At 45.1% G+C, this 19,281-nt stretch overlaps 1 protein-coding gene across 3 annotated transcripts in view; it reads left to right on the top strand.

Annotated features, from left to right (window-relative positions):
- Window positions 1–19,281, top strand: part of tncb (tenascin Cb) — a 38,672-nt gene that overhangs the window by 6,087 nt on the left and 13,304 nt on the right. For all 3 annotated transcript variants that reach the window (XM_037483540.2, XM_037483538.2, XM_037483539.2), the window contains exons 2-10: window positions 4,958–5,496; window positions 6,146–7,366; window positions 7,927–8,190; window positions 8,281–8,396; window positions 8,908–9,061; window positions 12,060–12,329; window positions 12,611–12,796; window positions 14,545–14,634; window positions 15,230–15,493. In XM_037483540.2, the coding sequence (XP_037339437.2) occupies window positions 5,010–5,496; window positions 6,146–7,366; window positions 7,927–8,190; window positions 8,281–8,396; window positions 8,908–9,061; window positions 12,060–12,329; window positions 12,611–12,796; window positions 14,545–14,634; window positions 15,230–15,493 (3,052 nt within the window). In that variant the 5' untranslated portion in view covers window positions 4,958–5,009. The remainder of the gene's footprint in view (window positions 1–4,957; window positions 5,497–6,145; window positions 7,367–7,926; window positions 8,191–8,280; window positions 8,397–8,907; window positions 9,062–12,059; window positions 12,330–12,610; window positions 12,797–14,544; window positions 14,635–15,229; window positions 15,494–19,281) is intronic.

The raw sequence follows: 19,281 nt of genomic DNA, 5'->3' as shown, positions 1-19,281 counted from the left end.
CCATGCAGGGCAAGTTGATTTTGATAAACGTGTTCATCAGCAGATGAACATCTGTGGTATATGTGGATATTTTGGAAAATGAGCTCTTTAAATGTGCAATGTAAAGAATGTGAAGAGGTCACAGTGCTGAGAACATGTCAATGCTTATGTTTTTCAGAGATCTTTATAAGCATGCTAACCGGCCCGTCTGGTCTTTAAACACCCCCCATACCCCGAGGTAGGAGTGAGTCATCGTAGGCTCCTGTCCATCCTCTTGTTGAAGCTGCAGGGTCTGTGTATGTTTTCATAGTTTGAGAGTTTGGTACCAGAAGGCCTCTGTGCCAGGAGCAGATGTTCTGAAAGACCAACCTTCGGATAGCAGTTGGATTCCAATCCTCCCTTCCTTATCAGCAAACCTTCTGCTGGTCCCGTTACACAGGTCAGACCCAGCGAACTGTCCCTGCTGGGATTGAGGTCTGCACTGTCTTTGTAGAGCTGCAACAGCTGGGAGGACAACAAATAAACAAATGTATATCTCTGTAACAATAAACACAGAGATGTCTAACGTACACTTGCCTGGAAATATATTCTTCACCTGCTGGTAAATTGGAGTTAAGTCTTCCTTTTTTAAACTAATTATTGTAAAGGAAGCTGCCCCGGCTTGGAGTGCGTGGCTTCCTGTTACACATGGCAACTCTAAAGTGGGCTTCCGTGATTCCTGACATGGCAGTAAGTGTCATTGACAGAGGCCCATTTACGGGTCACTTTCCCCTACTGTGTCACAGTGTCTCAAGGTAAAAAAGAGCTCCAGACAATAATTCATTCAGCCCTTTTACCAGCGACCCAAATTTGGATACTGTACCAAATAAGGCACGCTGAGTTTTTGTCATGGGTGACCCATAAAACTAGGCAAGCTTGATAAATTCTTCAGAAATCAAAAGAAAGCGTGCGCATCCTATCAGACCTGTTTAGCATACAGTCCTGGGACTTGAGTTGTAGTTGAAGTCGATGAATATTTACAGCTTTGTGCACAGCAACGGGGACATGCTGCTTCATTATCCAGATTGTTTGTTTTTGAGCTGTGAGTCGACTGCTGCGTTTGTTCACACTTATGGCCGCCATTATCCAGTGATGGTTGGCAAATCTTTCTTTTAATTGACTTGGTTTTTAGTTTTGAAATAGCCCACATCAAATTGCTTTTGGAACACTCTTTTCTGCCTTGTATTTTAAGCGTACTTATAAACATAGTACTCTAATTCGCTTTGAGCACTATGTTTATATCCACATCCATAGCCCTTTACAACCATAATGATACACATGATACACAGCATTTAAAATAAGTGTTTTTTGCAAGAAATATATTATTATAATAACAGTTGTTTTATATTATAATGATATGACATGATATGTTTTTTTTCACCACAGCAAAAGCGGAGATGATAAATGCTGCCAGAGAAGCTGTTGACTGACTGCTGATCTGAACTCAGGGAGCAGCCATTCCCTTTAAATAGCCTGAAAAGTCCGTAGCTATTAACATTCTGGGCTGTCTTTATGTAGGCACACTTCTCTTCCGTGCATCCCTTGTGTATTTTTTTTTTTCGTATGCTATTTTTTTTGTGACGCCCTGCTGAATGAGGGCACTGAAACCAAGAGGATTTAAAGATGTGATGAAGAACAACAAAGAAAAGGAGGTGTTTTACGATGAGACAATGAAAACACAGTTATGTCAGTCTACGAGGAAAATGCTCGGCCCGCCAGATTGTTAGTCCATCCGTGCTTTCATTTCCGTTCATTAAAAAGCACTGACAGCCCAAATAGGTTTTCTGTTAAACGACAGGCCCCACATTGCTAGGGATAAGACTCGCCTTTCTTTGGTGCCAAAACAAACTACATTTTCTTCTCAGAACGGCTGGACGGATAGACACAGATCACCCAGCAATGGGAGGGCTGCCAATTAGTAATCTCAGTAAAGGTGAACCGCAGTAACGACTGCGTTTAAGCAGCAGGGGGCCATGGCTGAGTTGGAAAGATTCATGTCTAAAACCATCCCCAGACACAACGTCTGACCATCAATCTCTCAACCAACTGAACGTAAAACCTTAGGATGAAAAGAAAGGATCCTGCTGCTAAAGTAATCATCCAACAGGGATTGATTTATCTCCATTGAAAGGGAGCTGGTCAAGGTCACAATCAATGCTGTGAGAGACGATGCAACCCATGCAAGGCCGGTGATACTTAGCAACTAATGAGGATTTGTGCTGACTGGACTGTGCATATTTTACTTTTACGTTGATACCCTCGGTCTGTCTTTGTGTGGAATGACTGTGTTCACTTGATATACCCAAGGCTTAAGGTTCTTTACTTGCACAGCATGCAGGATAACACTTATTATTTTAAGGAAGGAGTGAGTTACTGCTACTGTTTTTTACATTACATCAATGGAAAATCCGGATGTATGAGAAGACTTTGTGTAAAGAGGCAACTCTCTGTGGATGTCAACCCTGAACTCTGGATGGGACTGTTTCCTTTGGCCGACACACATGAAAGAGTATCAACTTTTGTTGGAACTTTCAGAGTAGTTTTACTAATACAAAGACAGTATTTCATAATATAATAATCGTTTTTGCAAATATTTCTTTTTTTGTGAATTTGGCTATGAGCACCACAATGTATTGTTTTTTAGGTTGGGATGGGTTAAATTTTACAGTTACATTTAGAGTCAGGTTTCGGTACCAGTTTGGCTTTTTGATTGACAGGTTTATTCCCAAGACAACAACACCATAAAATCAATTTAACATTCTTGACAGCAAGAGACCTAATCACTTTTGAAATTAATGCCAAGTGGATCTTTCCAGCTCTCCACTGTGTGAGGTGGAAAACTTTGCTGATTCACAACATTGTCATTTAGATCAGTTGCACCAATTTTGTGTGTGTGTGTGTGTGTGCGTGTGTGTGTGCGCCAGCAGAAGACGGGCAACAACTGTTGTTGCTTTTTGAGAAGCTATACAGCAAAACCAAATGAGGGAATAACAAAGCAGCAGCAGTCAGATTGTATCAAGTCTGTGTCTGCACTGCCAACAACCAGCAGCATTCGCAAAGTGCCAGGGCCACATGGTGCTCATGAAGGAAGTCCAAACAGGGGGATCAGCTCTGTGTTTCTCAGCGTCACACTCAGATTCCCTTTTTGTCATTGTACTGATTCATATTAAACAGTGGTAAAATGCATCCAAGGAGAGAAAAAGTCAAATCAGATTTCGTGTCCTAGTCCGTGGAGCTCTCTCGTCTCCATCCATTTGTGAATAAAGCAGAGTTTCGCCAGCCACACATACTCAAACAAAGCGCGCTTTGGTCTCTCAGGGTTGCCTCGCTCAGACGTCCATGTGGAGAGCAGCCAGCCTTCAAAGTGAGAAAGCCAACCATCCGCCCAGAACTAAAACCTTAGCAGCAACTCAAAGCAATTTTCTGGCTATTTTGTTGATTTAATCCCTAGTTTGTGACGCTTGGGCACGGTGGTGTGGCTGTTTGGGTGCGCGCGTGGATGTTTATGTGTGACATGAGACACAGGGTGGCGGGGGTGGGATGGACCCCTGAGGTCCTGGATCCTCAGCGCCTCCATCAGCAAGCCACATTAGCACATTTACAGTCTCCCCATCATGGAGGCACTCATCCCTGCCTGTCTAATAAGAGGGCCTGGGGGGTGTTGGTGCGGGGTGCATATGTGTGTGCGTTGAAGCGGTGGGATCCCTCCAAGCTGAGCTCCTCTGTCAGCTTGCCTAATCACACGTCAGGTCGGAATGAGGAGACCGAATATTACCTGCTGACTGTCAGCCTTCATGTTCCCACACACATGAAGACGGCCAGCAAAGTGTTTTCTTTCACTGCACCCACATCAGCTCCACTTAGAAAGGTGTAGCAAAGGGAAAATAAAGCCCCTTCATACATATTCCTGCGCAGAGTTGTCGATGTTGGCTGCTTGCAGCTGTTATTAAACTTTAGAGCAGCCAAAGCCCACATTTATTTTATTATTGGCAGGATATGATTGACATCAGCACCACTGACAAGGTGGACAAAAAAGGTCATTGACTCAAAGCCAGACCCTTTGCATGAATAAAATCTTTGGTGATACTTACTGAAAGGCTGAGAGTTTAAAGTTTTTATATCTCACAGGACAAATATAACCTGGATTACTAAAGGGAACAATATGCTTTAAGATTCAGTCCTCTTTTTCATGAATAACACCTTAAGTAAAAACAACAAACCTGTAGCTAACCCGTATATTTGATTTATCAAAGAAAAAGAAAAAAGTCCTAAGGTTGGCTTTTCATACCACAACCTATTTTTTTCAAACTGACCATTAAAGAAAAAACCCAGTGGCTGTTAAGAGGGTGGTCTGGGAATGCTGACCTGGCTGTTTGCAGGTAGCAGGGAAGCTTGTGCAGACCTTTATGTTTCCCAGGAGGTCCACAGATGGTCTAGCCATACACCGGGATTTAGTTTGTCAGCTTGGATTTTGGCTTTGACTGTAGATAAAAAAGATGGACTCCCCCCACCATTCAGGTTTTGCCAGGGCGGTTCGTGACAACCTGTCTCAACGTGGCCGGAAAAAGGAAAGTCTTAGATTGTCACGGTCACACACCACAAGGGGTGGCTACTGCTCCCTGGTCCTCAAAAGAATGGTGAGAACAACGTCATCTGCTAAGTGTCTGTCTCCTCCTCTAAGAGCATGGATTGGAGGTGTTCTTTTGTTGGGGGCAACAGAAGAACACTAATTGCTTTTCAGTGGGATACTTTAATGTTTCGGGCCAGTGAACGAAAGCATCCGGACAAACTGGCAAAGTTAATATTCACCAGAAATTCTGCTACGTGATTGACGTGTAAAAGACATGAGGACAATGCGAGATGTAAGATTTGGATAGAGGTGAAAAAAACAGTGCTTATCTTCATGTTTCCCTTCTGTCTGTACTTTCTTTTACTCTAGGACAACCACACCTATTGGAACCCTGAATAGTCTGCACTGAGCTGCTCTTGTCATGGGGATGAAAGGCTTGCTCTTTGGCTGCGTGACGGTGGCCCTGCTCCTCGAGCCTTCCACCGCCGGCCTCGTCAAGAAGGTCATCCGCCACCGTAGGGATGCCCTAGCACCTACGAAAACCCAGGAGAACCTCACCCTGCCTCACCCGGACCAGCCGGTGGTGTTCAACCACGTCTACAACATTAACGTCCCCACCACGTCCCTCTGCTCCGTGGACCTCGACTCTCCCGGCGACGGCGACCTCAAACACAAGAGTGCCCCGCTGGAAATGCAGAACACCGAGCACATGGAGCATACGGTGGACGGGGACAATCAGATTGTCTTCACCCACCGCATCAATATCCCCAAGCAGGCGTGTGGTTGCGACAACCAGCTGCCGGACATCAAGGATATCCTGAACAGGCTGGAGATGCTGGAGTCGGAGCTTTCTAGTCTGAGAGAGCAGTGCAGCAGCGGGACGGTCTGCTGTGGAGCTCAGGTTACAGGTAGGTCTCTACCTTTCACGCTATCTTCTGTTTTACCCTAATGCAAATGATGTGAAGGCAGTTTGTAGCTAGTTTAAACTACATCGGGTCAACTTACATGAACGTTGTTATAGTTGTATGAATATTGGCAATGTCTGTGGCCAACAGAGGATTATGATATTTTAGTTTTACTCAGCAGGTTAATCTTCACAAATGAATGAAGCACCTTTATGATTTTTGAAGGTGGGATGCAATCAGCAGAAGTGAGAATCACCATAAAAACAAACTACACCATAGACGCTTGAGCACACACAACCAGGCGATAAAGGGGTACTAGTTGGCATGATATCGTTTTTCAGTATCATTAAGCCACTATTTATCCTTTTTTCAAAAGCTTGAAAATGCCCAAGGGGATTATTTCCAGACGCATTTCATATTTTAAAGCATACAAATCTATGATGCAAATCTTCTACCAGGCATTAAACCGAAAACCCATTAAAAAAAACATTTATTTTCAGACAATGGAACTGGTGCTCCCAAGTCATTTTGTTCTTTTTTTCAGAACTCACTTCTGCAACACTCTATTGGAGAAGTTATCTAAGTTAAACATGTTGTTTGAAGTCACAATTTGTGATCACGTAGATTTGCAATCCTTTTTTTTCTCCCCCAGGTGAAGTGTCCACAAAGCCATTCTGTAATGGCCATGGGAATTGGAGCACTGACACCTGCAGCTGCGCATGTGAACCTGGATGGAAAGGGTTCAACTGCACTGAACCAGAATGCCCCAATGACTGCCAGGACCAGGGCCGCTGTGTGGACGGAAAATGTGAGTGCTTCGAGGGCTTTGGTGGCGACGACTGCAGCCTTGAGCTCTGTCTCCTGGACTGCGGTGACTATGGCCACTGCGTCGAAGGGTCCTGCCTCTGCGAGGACGGCTTCATCGGTGAAGCCTGCGACCAGACCAACTGCCTCAACAACTGCCTGGGACGGGGACGGTGCGTAGACGATGAGTGCGTTTGTGACGAGCCGTGGACCGGCTTCGACTGCTCCGAACTCATCTGTCCGAACGACTGTTATGACCGCGGACGCTGCGTCAATGGCACCTGCTACTGTGACGAGGGTTACGCCGGAGAAGACTGCGGTGAGCTCACCTGCCCTGGCAACTGCAACAACCGTGGCATGTGTGTGAATGGCCAGTGTGTTTGCCAGACCGGCTACAGTGGGGAGGATTGCTCAAAGCTCACCTGTCCGAAGAACTGCAACGAGAGAGGCCATTGCTTTAACGGGAAGTGCATCTGTGATCCAGGATTTGAGGGTGAAGATTGCTCCATCCTGTCATGCCCTGACAACTGCAGCAACAGGGGCCAGTGCATTGATGGAGAATGTGTGTGTGATGTAGGATACCAAGGCGAGGACTGTAGCGAGCTCTCTTGCCCCAACAATTGCCAAGACCGCGGCCGCTGCGTCAACGGAGAGTGCATGTGTGATAAAGGCTATGCCGGGGAGGACTGCAGCTTCAAGACCTGTCCAAAGGCCTGCATGGGTCACGGAGAGTGCGTTGACGGAAACTGCGTGTGCTTTGTTGGCTTCACCGGTGAAGACTGCGGCGAGCTGACCTGCCCCAATAACTGCCTGGACCGCGGTGACTGTGTGAACGGACAATGTGTCTGTCACAAGGGTTTCACTGGTGAGGACTGCAGTGAGAAGACGTGTCCCAAGAACTGTCTTGATAGAGGTTACTGTGTCGATGGCGACTGTGTGTGTTACGAAGGTTTCACCGGGCCGGACTGCTCAATAATGACCTGCCCTAATGACTGCCACAACCAAGGACACTGCGAGAACGGTGTATGTGTTTGCAACGAGGGCTTCATCGGAGAGGACTGCTCTGGAGGTAAGTGAGACCATGCAAATATGCTGTCCTGCTTTCAACATTTAAAAAAAAGTCCTTAGACCAACCCTTTCTTCCCGAGCGTCTCCAAATTTGGTCAGGACCAATGAGAAGCCAGAACCAGAACCAAGTTCCAACAGGAATATTGTGTGCTCAAATATATAAAAGGTTCACACGGTTTGAAACATTAGAGTCTTGGCTACACTCATCGGTACTGTAACACAACTCCAGCAAGTTAGTCAATATTTTATGGAAATTTGCACATGGCGGTGCTTTATGTACATATTTCTCATCGAAGCTAGAAGCTAACAAAGAAAACGAGGTACCAAGACGCTAGCCGAGACGGTGCGGCAGACGAATTGTATCATTTCTTTACGACAAACCTTGCCGAAACCATAGCAAAATAACCACCATGCATCCAAGCATATGAACAATAAATGCCACTTACCTTTATCGTCCTAGCACAACACAAATAGGAAATTAATCTGTTTTTTTTAAGAGATACGCGCATCGGCCATTGTATGCGCATCTCAAGCAATCTGAATTTGGGTGTCTCTCCACAGTCTCGCCACCCAAGGATCTGTCAGTAGTGGAGGTCACCCCAGAGGCGGTGGACCTGACCTGGGAGAATGAGATGCGTGTGACAGAGTACCTGATAACCTACGTCCCAACGGCCCCTGGAGGTCTTGAGCTTGACGCCCGGGTGCCCGGGGACCAGAAGATGACCACTATTCGGGAGCTCGAGCCTGGGGTGGAGTACCTAATCAGTGTCTATGCTCTGCTCAACAACAAGAAGAGTCTTCCTGTCAGCGCTCGGGTGGCTACACGTATGCCAATCTTCGTAATTGCACTCAGAACAAAGAGTAAAAATTAGGTTGAAATGTAGTTGGGTGAAAATGTTGTTCTATGCATCTCAGATCTGCCTGAGCCTGAAGGGCTCAAGTTCAAGTCAGTGCGGGAGACGTCGGTGCAGGTGCAGTGGGACCCGTTGGACATTAAATTTGATGGGTGGAACCTCATCTTCAGAAACACAGTGAGTCCTGCTTCCCAATATGTTAATGGCCAATCTGTATTCCAGGAGGTGGTTGAACTCGAGAGCCTACCCCAGACTCCACCATTATGCACATTTCCCTTATGATAGAAACCCTACACAACCCATGGCAAACCCCCTACTTCAAATTCAGTAATTGCCTAATGTGCATACATAAGTATGATGGTGGGTTTCCTGTGGAAAATAGTTCCGCCAATCCAGCATGCCAATACGGAGTAGTTAGCATGTCTTGACAGCTCTCAATTGCCACACATTTTCTCTCTGTACCGCTTTATTTTCCCATTGGAGTGCTCATGGAAACGTTTCCTAGTAGTGGTACTGGGATGTACTCAAAGCCACACTCTATTAAACTGAGTCCCTTGTCAATGTTTAAGTCCAAACGCCACCCAGAGCGCCATTATGTATGATTTAGCAGTTTTACAGCCCTCCCACTCCACACATCATGCCAGTACTAGTCTTTGTAGTGGTTGATGGTTTTTCTCGGTGCTGGCAGAAAGAGGAAGATGGTGAGATTCTTAACTCCCTCGGCCGTCCAGAGACCACCTTTGAGCAGTCGGGCCTGGGCCCTGGCCAGGAGTACGAGGTCAAGCTGGAGGTGGTGAAGAACAACAAGCGTGGACCGCCAGCCTCCCAGAATGTCGTCACAAGTGAGTGTACTCATTCACACTGCTAACCAGCTTATCGTCCTTTTGTTTTAGACTTACTGGAAGGGTTCCACTTCAGCTGGATGTACATCTTTCTTGATGAATTCTCCTGCTCGTCTGCCTTAGCGTATTAGTGTTGATGCAAGCTTTGTCCCTCATGTCATACTGAAAGTTTTCATACTATGAAGTGATGGATTCTAGAAAGGCAGATACAAATGTAGTACAATATTAAAGAATAAATGTGTTGTTAATCCCCTATTCAAATCATATTTCCCAGAGATCAAGGTCTGGGCCATCAAAATAAAATTCTAAAACGGGTAGTCACCTTCATACCTGTGTTCATTGGTTTGAATATGTCTGTGTTATCCATCTTGAAAGTCCCAACGGTGTTATGAAACCAGGCCTACATGTCAACCCTGAGTGATTAGCTCATTAGATTTCATTGCATTGTTTTGATTTAGCCAAGGTAGTAAAAACAGATATGGATTTTCCCCACTGTTGGCAAGCTGTGGGATGGTTCCATCTCTGCATTGGGGCTATAAAGCCCAATGGCGTGTAACACTCTAAGGGACTTAGAGCTGGGGATAAATATAAAGAGGGTTCGATTCGTGGCTTCACCTGCCAGACCAACAACAACCTGAATGTGTTTTCTAGATAAGTATCTTGGTGTCTGGAATTACCGGCAGACGTCTGTTTCAACAGAGCAGATTGCAAAACGCAACAATTGTTTAAAGTTTACATGGCGGCTTCAACTTGCAGTGGGCAAGGCCACGTCATTGCTTATTTATGCTGCAAGAAAAGTCTTCTTTTTGGAAGGTATACTGAGGCATGTATGGAAGGGCCATCAGAGGCCTTTTGTGATCATTGCTTGTACACTCAGCAGTACGAGAAGAGCTGGGAAATTGTAGCTGAAGCCGTTTTTTCTGTTCAATTTTCTACTGTGCCATCTACAGTGAACCATAGATACGGAAGTGCAATGCTTGTGCCAGTTGGATGGATCCCTTATTTCTATCAGAAGGACACACTGTTCCACACTCTAAATCCTCGGTATATTGTGGTAATTCTTCCTTAGAAGAACAGTCTGATTGACGGTGAAATTGATTTGATATTGAAGGTACAATTGTACAGCTGCATAATGCTGCCAAAGTGATAGCAATGAAATAGTATCAACTGAATCCCAACATGTTGAATGTAAGGCTATTAGGGTCAGTACTGCAGATGAAGATTGATGTTAATGACAAAGAGGCTGCTGATAATCATCATCATTTAAATGGAGAGATCCTCGTTGTGGGAAAAAATCTACCTGCACCCCCAAATTAGTTGAGATGATGACGTGATCCAAATTTGTCATCATATAAAAGTAAGTACTTTTGTATTTACATACAAAATTGTTGTAAGTTATTGTTTTTTTATTTGTGGGAACTTCTTGTCAGAAAAAGATGAAGGGAGATGGTGGTATAACTAAAATCATGTCTGAATGCAGTAACAACAAGATCACCGTCTCTATGACATTAAAAATCTGAATTTCTGATTCATCAACTACGTTTTGCCACATTGGTGCACATTGTCTTGGTGGCGAAGAAATGAGCTATTATGCACTTCGACATTAACTGATGAAGTTATCTGAGTTAGAAATATTAAAACGGATGCCCTTTTGTTATGTCCACGGTTCAACCATGCACTCATGCACACACATGTGTATGCCCACGTGTGTGCACTACTTGGATTATGAGGTTCAGAGTTCTCTGTGTCACTCAGGCTCTCTAAATGTCTCCCATTACACCGGCTTGTGAGCTCGTACTGTGGGATTTGCATGCTGAGGGGCTAATTGTACGCAGCGATCTCCCCTCTCTCCTCCCCCTCCCACCAACCCACCATGTGTGGGAGGCACCAGTCAGTCGAGCCGTCAGGCTCGGGGGGGGGAAGGGGGGGGGGGGGGTTGGTGGCCTCCCTGGAGAATGGTATCGTGACACCCGAACGACACCCTCGCAGCATCCTCAGAACACAAAGCTGCGTTAAGCTCAAATGCAGATTCTTTACCTTATCAGCCCCACGCAGAAGGTTGACTTTCCTAAAGTTGCTTACGTGTGACAAATCAATTTCAGCGCCGATGAAAAGGCGCCCTTCAATGCACTGGGATTTGAACTGTAAATAGGCTTCATAAGTGCAATGGGCTTTCACACCTGCACTGCTAAAATGTCTGCATTCATGCATGTAACACTCCTCCCCACACCAGCCCTCCATGTTCTCCCTACCTTCATCATCCACCAATCAATCAAGTCATGTTGTTCAAAAAACAATTTAGTATAACGTAAAATAGCAATGTGACACTGTAACACAACAGCCCAATTTAACTCAACAACATAACCCAACAACGTAATGCAATAACGCAACGTAACGTAAGGAAACAACCTTCAGCATACCAATGGTTTGCAGACAGGTAAGATGGCAACATTTCATCCCAAACATTTCTACTTAATAAATGCAGGTCTGGCAGTAACATCTGCAGTTTTAACTACACCCTTCTGTAGCACTACAGCATTGTCTTGACTCTGCTGAAAGTAGGACTGAGTGTGAAGTGTTTAACACGTTTACACGGCATGTTCATGCGGAGCAATAAGCCGAAGCAGTGAGAGCAATGAAGAGGAGAGTAGTTCTCATTTAATGCTAATACTTAGTAATAGTAATAATAGTAATACTTAGTTTAAGGTGAGACACTACGGCAAAAAACTTTTTTACTCACTGTTCAATAATGAAATTCAATAATAATATGTTGTCATATACTGTAGGTATAAAACGTTGCTTTATTGAAACCTTGAGCTTCACGGTCAAAGGAACTCCGATACAAATGATGAAGGGCCAATGATACCATCTCTTTTGTGCAAATATACAAATCCCAATTCCAATTTGAACAATCTTTCATCAAACACATGACGCGACGTGTATTAGGAGGCATTGGATTTAACAGCCGTCTCCGTGCTCCCCCCCCCGCCCTCCCCAGTGATCGATGCCCCCAGCCAGGTGGACGTGCGTGACGTGACGGACACCACGGCCCTGGCGACCTGGTTCCAGCCCGTGGCCGAGGTGGACGGGGTCAGTGTCTCCTACGGGCCCAGCTCCAACCCTGCTGACCGCACCGTGGTTAAGCTGTCCTCCACCGAGACCCAGTACCACCTGGGGGGCCTCACCCCCGACACCCAGTACGAGGTGTCCCTGTTGGCTCGGAGGGGGGAGCGGACCAGCATTCCTGTGTACGAGTCCTTCCTCACGGGTGAGACTCAAATCAACAGTTTCAATTTGTGAATAGATCTGTAGAAGCAGGCAGACATCAGCTGTTTATATGTAGATAGGTTTAATAAGTCAGGGACCGGGGAGGGGGGGGGGGGCAGACCTTGCATACTTTACCTATGGCTGTAAGTTAATGAGGGACGATATCCTGCTGGTTTGTGTTCCTCAAGGGACCAAATGTTGACCCAATGAGCCAATTATAGCGGGAAGAGGAAAATCCACCGTAGCGACCGTCTTACGGGTCGGCCCGTCTCTGTGTTGCAGACCTGGACGCCCCCAGGGACCTACAGACCGTGGAGCTGACCGACGAGAGCATCACTCTGGAGTGGAAGAACAGCCGGGCGCCGGTGGAAAACTACCGCATCAAGTACGGCCCCCTGTCTGGAGGCGAGCACGGAGAGCTGCTCTTCCCCCCCGGACCCAAGGACACCACCCAGGCCAAGATCACCGGTACCGCATCCCAGAGCCACACACACTGTAACAACCACTCGGTTAATATGACTACTTCTAAGTTACACACACTTGTTTTTAACCTTGGTGCACCAGCTTTCCCACGTCTTGTTATTGTGGCCTTTCGTTAAATATCTGTTTACACATTCTGCTTTATTTGGCCCTCTTTACGGGGGGTGGCTGCGAATGTAAAGTAAGTCATCCATTAATCATAGAATAATCTTCAATGTGGGCCCCTAATTAAATAATCTATAGTGCAGGGGCATTTAGGGCGTCTCCAACTCCCCCGCTGCTTGTCAGAAGGCGTATAATCTGGGCATAGGGAAGGGCGCAAGTGACCCTTGGGTTTTATTTAGTCTCTTGATCAATCATAGGTGTGTGTGTGTGTGTGTGTGTAGTCGTACCATGAATCAAACCGATCAGAGTTATCTTCCATCCCCTTTAAGAGCCAAGTGGGCCTGCCTCCGGCGCCTCACAAACCTCTGTCCCTGTAACGACTCAATTCAAATACACCGACGACCGGTTTAACCCTGAAAAGCACACGTTGGTGGACTAATGACGTCATGCCGCTGTCGCCCGGATTTTGCCATAGAATTTGGTACATTTGCAGTGTTGTAATTATTTTGTCTGTTAGCCCTTAACCACTTTGTATCCAAATGAAAGCTGAAAAGTGTCTGTGGGAGAAAAAACAGTTCATACAGTGTTTATTCTCCTAATTGTTTCAGGCCAAGTGTTTGAGGTGCACCCCGTTAAACGGTCAGCGTTATATCCAGCCTGCTCATTTCCACAATGGGCTGCCTTTGTTTTGTGTCGTGAAATGTTTGCCCGTCTACAAAAGGCTCACTTTATGAGAAAACCCCCGCAGGGGGGGTCTGGCATTCAGGCTTTAAATGGAATAACACTGCCGCTTGTTTCACTGTGAGATCTACTCCCAGACGTTTTCATCTATCTGCACCGCTGACATTATAAAGGCATGCTTTGAGGCGGATGTGTGCGTGTGTTTTTTTCTTTCCCCTGTTTGTTTCTACGCGGTGTGCTGCAGCATGGCAGGATTAGACACCATGAGAAACGGAAAAACAAAAAAAAAAGCTTCCAAAAAACGGGCTAATAGTGTCTTTGTCTGGCCCAATTCTTTGTCCTTGGGAGGCCCGTCCCGTGGAAATAAAAGCACTGTGTCCATTCAGCCGACGTCCCACACACTCACACATCAGCACTTCTTTCACACAGTTATTATCTGTAATTGCCTTCACGCTCGTGATTTTATTGATAATGAGTTTCCTGGGCATTAGGTGTAATTTCATGCTGCAAGTATGTGCGTGTGATGACCTCTGTGGGAGTTAATAAAGGAATTAGAGGCGATCGGGCCGAGGGAGGGCTTAATTGTGGAGACCAAAGGGCCTCCTGTATCATAGCAAGTAGTGTTCTTGCTCCACCACAAGGGCCCTATAGATCCATCAATGCAAATACAACGCTGATGTTCCGCAGCGAGCCCAGGCTCTCCGTGAAACGCAATTAGTCTGCAATCCATTGTGCAGCCAAGCAACGTGAGAGTGTTTATTTTTTATTTTTTAGGGTGTGTTTGCCATAGGCCCTGGAGCCATTAGCCAAAACAGCCGGTCACTTGACTGCAGAGCCTCCCTGTCGCCCACTGGGTGATACCTCGGTGGATTTAAACAAACGAGCACATGACGTTGCTTTCTATTTCTATAACAGCGTTATCTATCTTTCCTTTTGCCAACGGTGTGTAGGCCTGAGACCCGGTACAGAGTACGGGATGGGTGTCACCGCGGTGACAGACGAGCGTGAGAGTCTGCCGGCAACCACCAACGCAGAGACCGGTGAGATATAATGCCATTTTCCTTTTTTCCTTTTCTTCAACCACTCAGTGGCGTCTTTCCATTGACGGCAGTCAAGCTGCTTGGAGAAAACGCCTGAAAAAAAGCAGTAACGAAACAATCAAACAAGGACCCAAAGTGTCACAAGGCCACCCTTTCTACCGGAACGTATCCCGATCCGTGCTTTTCTTTCCACAGTTTTTGATTTCATCAGAAATTTGTGTCAAAGCGTTTTTTTCCACTATTATTCTGCCTTATCTTTAGTTAATCATTATGAAAAGTACAGTAATGATGAAGATTTGATGACATTGCACTTGAGTTTGTATCCTTATGGTTGAAATGCACTTATTATAAGTCGCTTTGGATAAAAGCTAATTGACATGTAATGTAAAGTAATACTACTTTGCTGCTCCAGCTGCAGACTTGCCCAGTTCTTTTAGTCTTTGACATACACTTAAAACAAACTACTGTGGGAAAAGAGGCACCAAGGTGGCCATTGGTTGAATAATTTTTGTTATTAATGTATTGATTCAAAAACATTTGTAGTATCTATCAGATGGTAAACCCTCTAATCACAACCACTCGTCCACCTAAAAAGCCCTGGACGCCCCCAAGGACCTGACCGTTGCAGAAGTGACGGAGACCACCATGATGCTGGAGTGGAAACGCCCGCTGGCCAAACTGGACTTCTTCAGACTGGTTTATGTGTCCGCTGAGGGCCACAGGGGTGACGACGTGGTCCCCAGCGGCTCCGAGTCCCACATCCTGAGGGGCCTCGCTCCCGGCATGCTGTACACCGTCAGCATCACCGCCGAGAGGGGCCACAGGACCAGCGCACCCTCCACCATTTCAGCCGCCACAGGTCAGCATCCGAAAAAAGTAACAGGCCCCTGACTGAGAGCTAGCTGGGTGTAGTTAGTGTTTGACATGACTTGGTGTCAAGGTGTTACCTGCTCATCATAAATAATGAATCATTCACACCCATTTGTACACCGATGGTACAGCCTTAAGGAGCAATTTGGGTTAGGGGTTGTTGGGTTCAGAGACTTAGACATTAAATGTAATACATTGTAATACAAACGGACAATGCCAAGATTTATTTCTGCCGACTGGGTACTGCAAAGTCTTTTTATAGCTTTCACCCAGAATACTTGGCTGTTTTTGGTCGAATCTCACTGGTACGTCTCGTTTGCAGCCACAGCAGAACTCAAATGTAACCTACGGACCAGGCACCAGATGGCAAGCAAAGTGGAGAATTTAGCAGCTCAGCCATGTGGTTGACCAAATAGTCCTAGAAGGAAAATAAATACTGACCTTGGTCATGTTTTCAGAATTTGTTGTAATGCTGCTCTGTGTCTGTTGGATCGGTCGGCTAATACGTTACAACTTGAGTTAAGTCAAAACTTTAACTTAACTCAGGACTAACTATCGCCTCTGAGGTCCTGGATTCCAGATCTCACGGAAATAAAAATAAAAATCGAAGCAGATACAAATACATCTGATCCTCTGAATGTAGCCCACTGTTAGCGTGAGGTTTCTAGCTGACGGCTCAGGCTTAGAGAATAACCATAAGTTCGCTTTTTTGTCCATCAGCACAGAAGCCAAACCAAAGCAATGAATACAATTCCTTGTTGGCTTCCCAGTGTAAGTCCCTGTGTCTCACACCCCCCTCCCCCTCCCGCTAAGGCTCATTTATAGCATGTGGGATTATTTTTCTTTTTTCCCCTGTTTTTTTAAAGACAAACGAGGTGATTGTGGCATAATCCTCATATGGCAGTCGAGCCGCCTCCAAGCCAAACTTTTCTTGCAGTTATGCAACGAGAGCCCATTAAACCGCACGGCACCGGGCAAAAATTGATCCGCCATGAGGGAGGAGTTGGTGAGCTTTGGAATAACAGTCTTTTTGTTGCATTTGTTTTTTGATTGCACGCTGCCAAGAAGAAGAGTACAGACTGCTTGTGTGTGTGTGTGTGTGTGGGGGGGGGGGGGGGGGGGGATTGGGCACATGCATATGCCCACTCTTTCCATCCACTTGTCGGTGTGCTCATGTGTGGCTCATGAGACTGAGTGGCTAAAATGACTGTGTGTCTGTGTTTGTGTTTGTGGGGTGGGTTGGGGGTACGGGGGGGCGGGGGGGGGGTTGGACATATGCACTGCCATCACAATGTTCATTCATGTGATAATTGTTGGCGTGAGCCCTGCTCCCCTCCGGTTTTTGTGCTATTTGACCACGATGAACTGTGGGTCTGTCAGATAAAAGGCCACATGCTGGGACTCCTGTTAAAACATTGTCTCGGCAGCCTTCTAATCCGCATTTTAGATTCAGAAGAGAAGTTCAGATACCAATACTGAAGCCAAAATGTGCTTCTCGAAAATGAATATACCGAATGAAGGAACGGGGACGAATGTGTGGCGTTTAAACACGGCAATCTGGAAAAACGCATTATCATAATTTATATTAATCAGATGACTGGAAGAGCTCTCCAACAGGAACAATGAGCACAGACATGTGGAAATGATAACCATTTATTTTCACATTCAGTGCCCATATTAGTACAGATAAAGCAATTTAACAAACCTGTTTGAAAAAATAAAAGTGAAACACTAGTGAGATGTGAGGCTCCTGCCTGTTGACAATGGAAGCCTCAGTCATCCACATGAGCTTTAAACATGTATTTGTATTTATTAGTAAGTACATGGATCTGGAAAATAAATTACTTTATTTTAAACATATAATATAAATGTTCCTGTTTAGCTCAACAAGGTATTGCACTGTTGTTGTAGAACTGTGAACGTTATCATTGTCTACAAATTATCAAAGGATCTATATGTGTATGCTTTACTTTTCAATATTCCCTTACGATGCCATTATTTTGGACGTCATGTTGTGGGATCTCACATGAAATACAAAAGTGAAGAAAATTGAGAAAAGGAAGCATGAAACAAGATCATTGTCCTGCATGCACGGACGGATCGATCCTCATCTTAGCTGAAGGAGTGTGGATCAAATGGCTCATATCAGCACGAGAAGACCATTTGATTTAGTCATGACACACCACCTCAACTGCATGGGACAACCAAAACTCTAGCTGGGCTTCAGGTTGGTTCACCCAAAATGTAAATAGTAAAATTACAAAATTCTACTTAGCCATAGTGGTTTCTATCCAGAGCTGTTTCAATAATAGTATATCAAATAGGTGGATCAAATTTTGTTTGTGGTTCTTATATTGTTGAAACAGCACGTTTGAAAATACCTAGAAACCTCTATGTAAGAGGAAAAAGATCATTTCCTAATTTGGGTTAACTGACCGTTTAAAGTAAAGGTTTGAATTGTGGATGTAAAAGTAAGGTGAAATGTATTTATTCTAATACTAAAGGGATGTTGTCCTAATATATTTCAAGAGTCAACTACGCGACATTTTTACTAGTTAAGAATTATTTCAGCAAGCTTCTTCACCAAAAATATCTTTTGTTTTCTTAAAGATGAAATATATGTCTTCAAAATCCTTGTTATTTGTGTCTTTCTCAACCCTTACATTTAATGACTTTGTCCGTGACTTGACTAAATTAAAATACAGTATTATAGTATGTAACAAGGCATTAATTAAATGTGCTTAAGGTTGCTATAAAGGGGAACTTAAAATAAACTGCAGTAAATACCATTTCCTGCAACTTTGTTGCAACTTCGGGGGAAAAGTTTGCAGCAGTGAACACGACGCTGACTCAGATCCTCTCCGCACCACAGAAACTCATCAGAAAAATCATACAGCAAATGCATTTTCCATGGCCATATGAGCTCAGCTGATTCTAGCAGAGCCACCCACCCCCAATCGCACTCCCATTGTCTAGCACCCCCATTTACGCTCCATTCTGCCACGCTGTGAAAAGAGGATAATGGGAGCCTTGATGTTTACCTGCAGCATCTATCTACCTCTCTTTCTAATCTATTCCCCGAATGCTTGCACACTGAATGGACTCCAATTATAGGCTGCCGCGTGGCTCTGCATGGCCTCCCCATGGGCTTTGAAGTGGACGGCGTACTCTTGCCATAGCGGTTGGGCTACGCTGCACCTTCAAATGTTAATGGCTTATTCACAGCCATTAATGCACACACGCTGCCTCAGCATGTCCGTCTGCTGCTTTCTATCCTTAAGTCTTCCCACTTGTATGGTAATATAGAGGAGATGGCCATAGGCGGTCGTTGATAATGAGGCTTTTTGTGGTGGAAATAAGGTAATATTTCACAATATAAATAAGGTAATATTTCCACCTCAGACAACTTGAAGACCTATTCTCTTTTTTCTCCTGACAGCCAGATGGATTGATTGAAATACAAATGAGACATCACCATTCTTTCCGCAGCTGATATTGCCAAGGACGACTCTTTGAATGTTCCGCAGAAGCTCAATCTTGTTTGTTTTATATCTTTCACAATGTTCATGGTTGTCAACAAGAACGGTTCAAATGTACACACAGGTTACACCCATACACCCATATGTGTTTGTCTCGTGTAAGGTTAGAACGATATGTGGAGACAATTTTTTGCTCCTTGTTACCCGACAATCAGTCAAAAAGATTCCTTTAAGATCTGTATCGCTCTAACCTTTGGTCTCCATTCTGTGTGTCAGTCCTAACCCTCCGTGTTGATGT

The sequence above is a fragment of the Pungitius pungitius genome, chromosome 5, assembly GCF_949316345.1.
Source record: "Pungitius pungitius chromosome 5, fPunPun2.1, whole genome shotgun sequence".
In the NCBI taxonomy this organism is placed as follows: Eukaryota; Metazoa; Chordata; class Actinopteri; order Perciformes; family Gasterosteidae; genus Pungitius; species Pungitius pungitius.
Note: the sequence above shows the minus strand (reverse complement) of the source record. Positions and strands in the feature narration are given on the sequence as shown.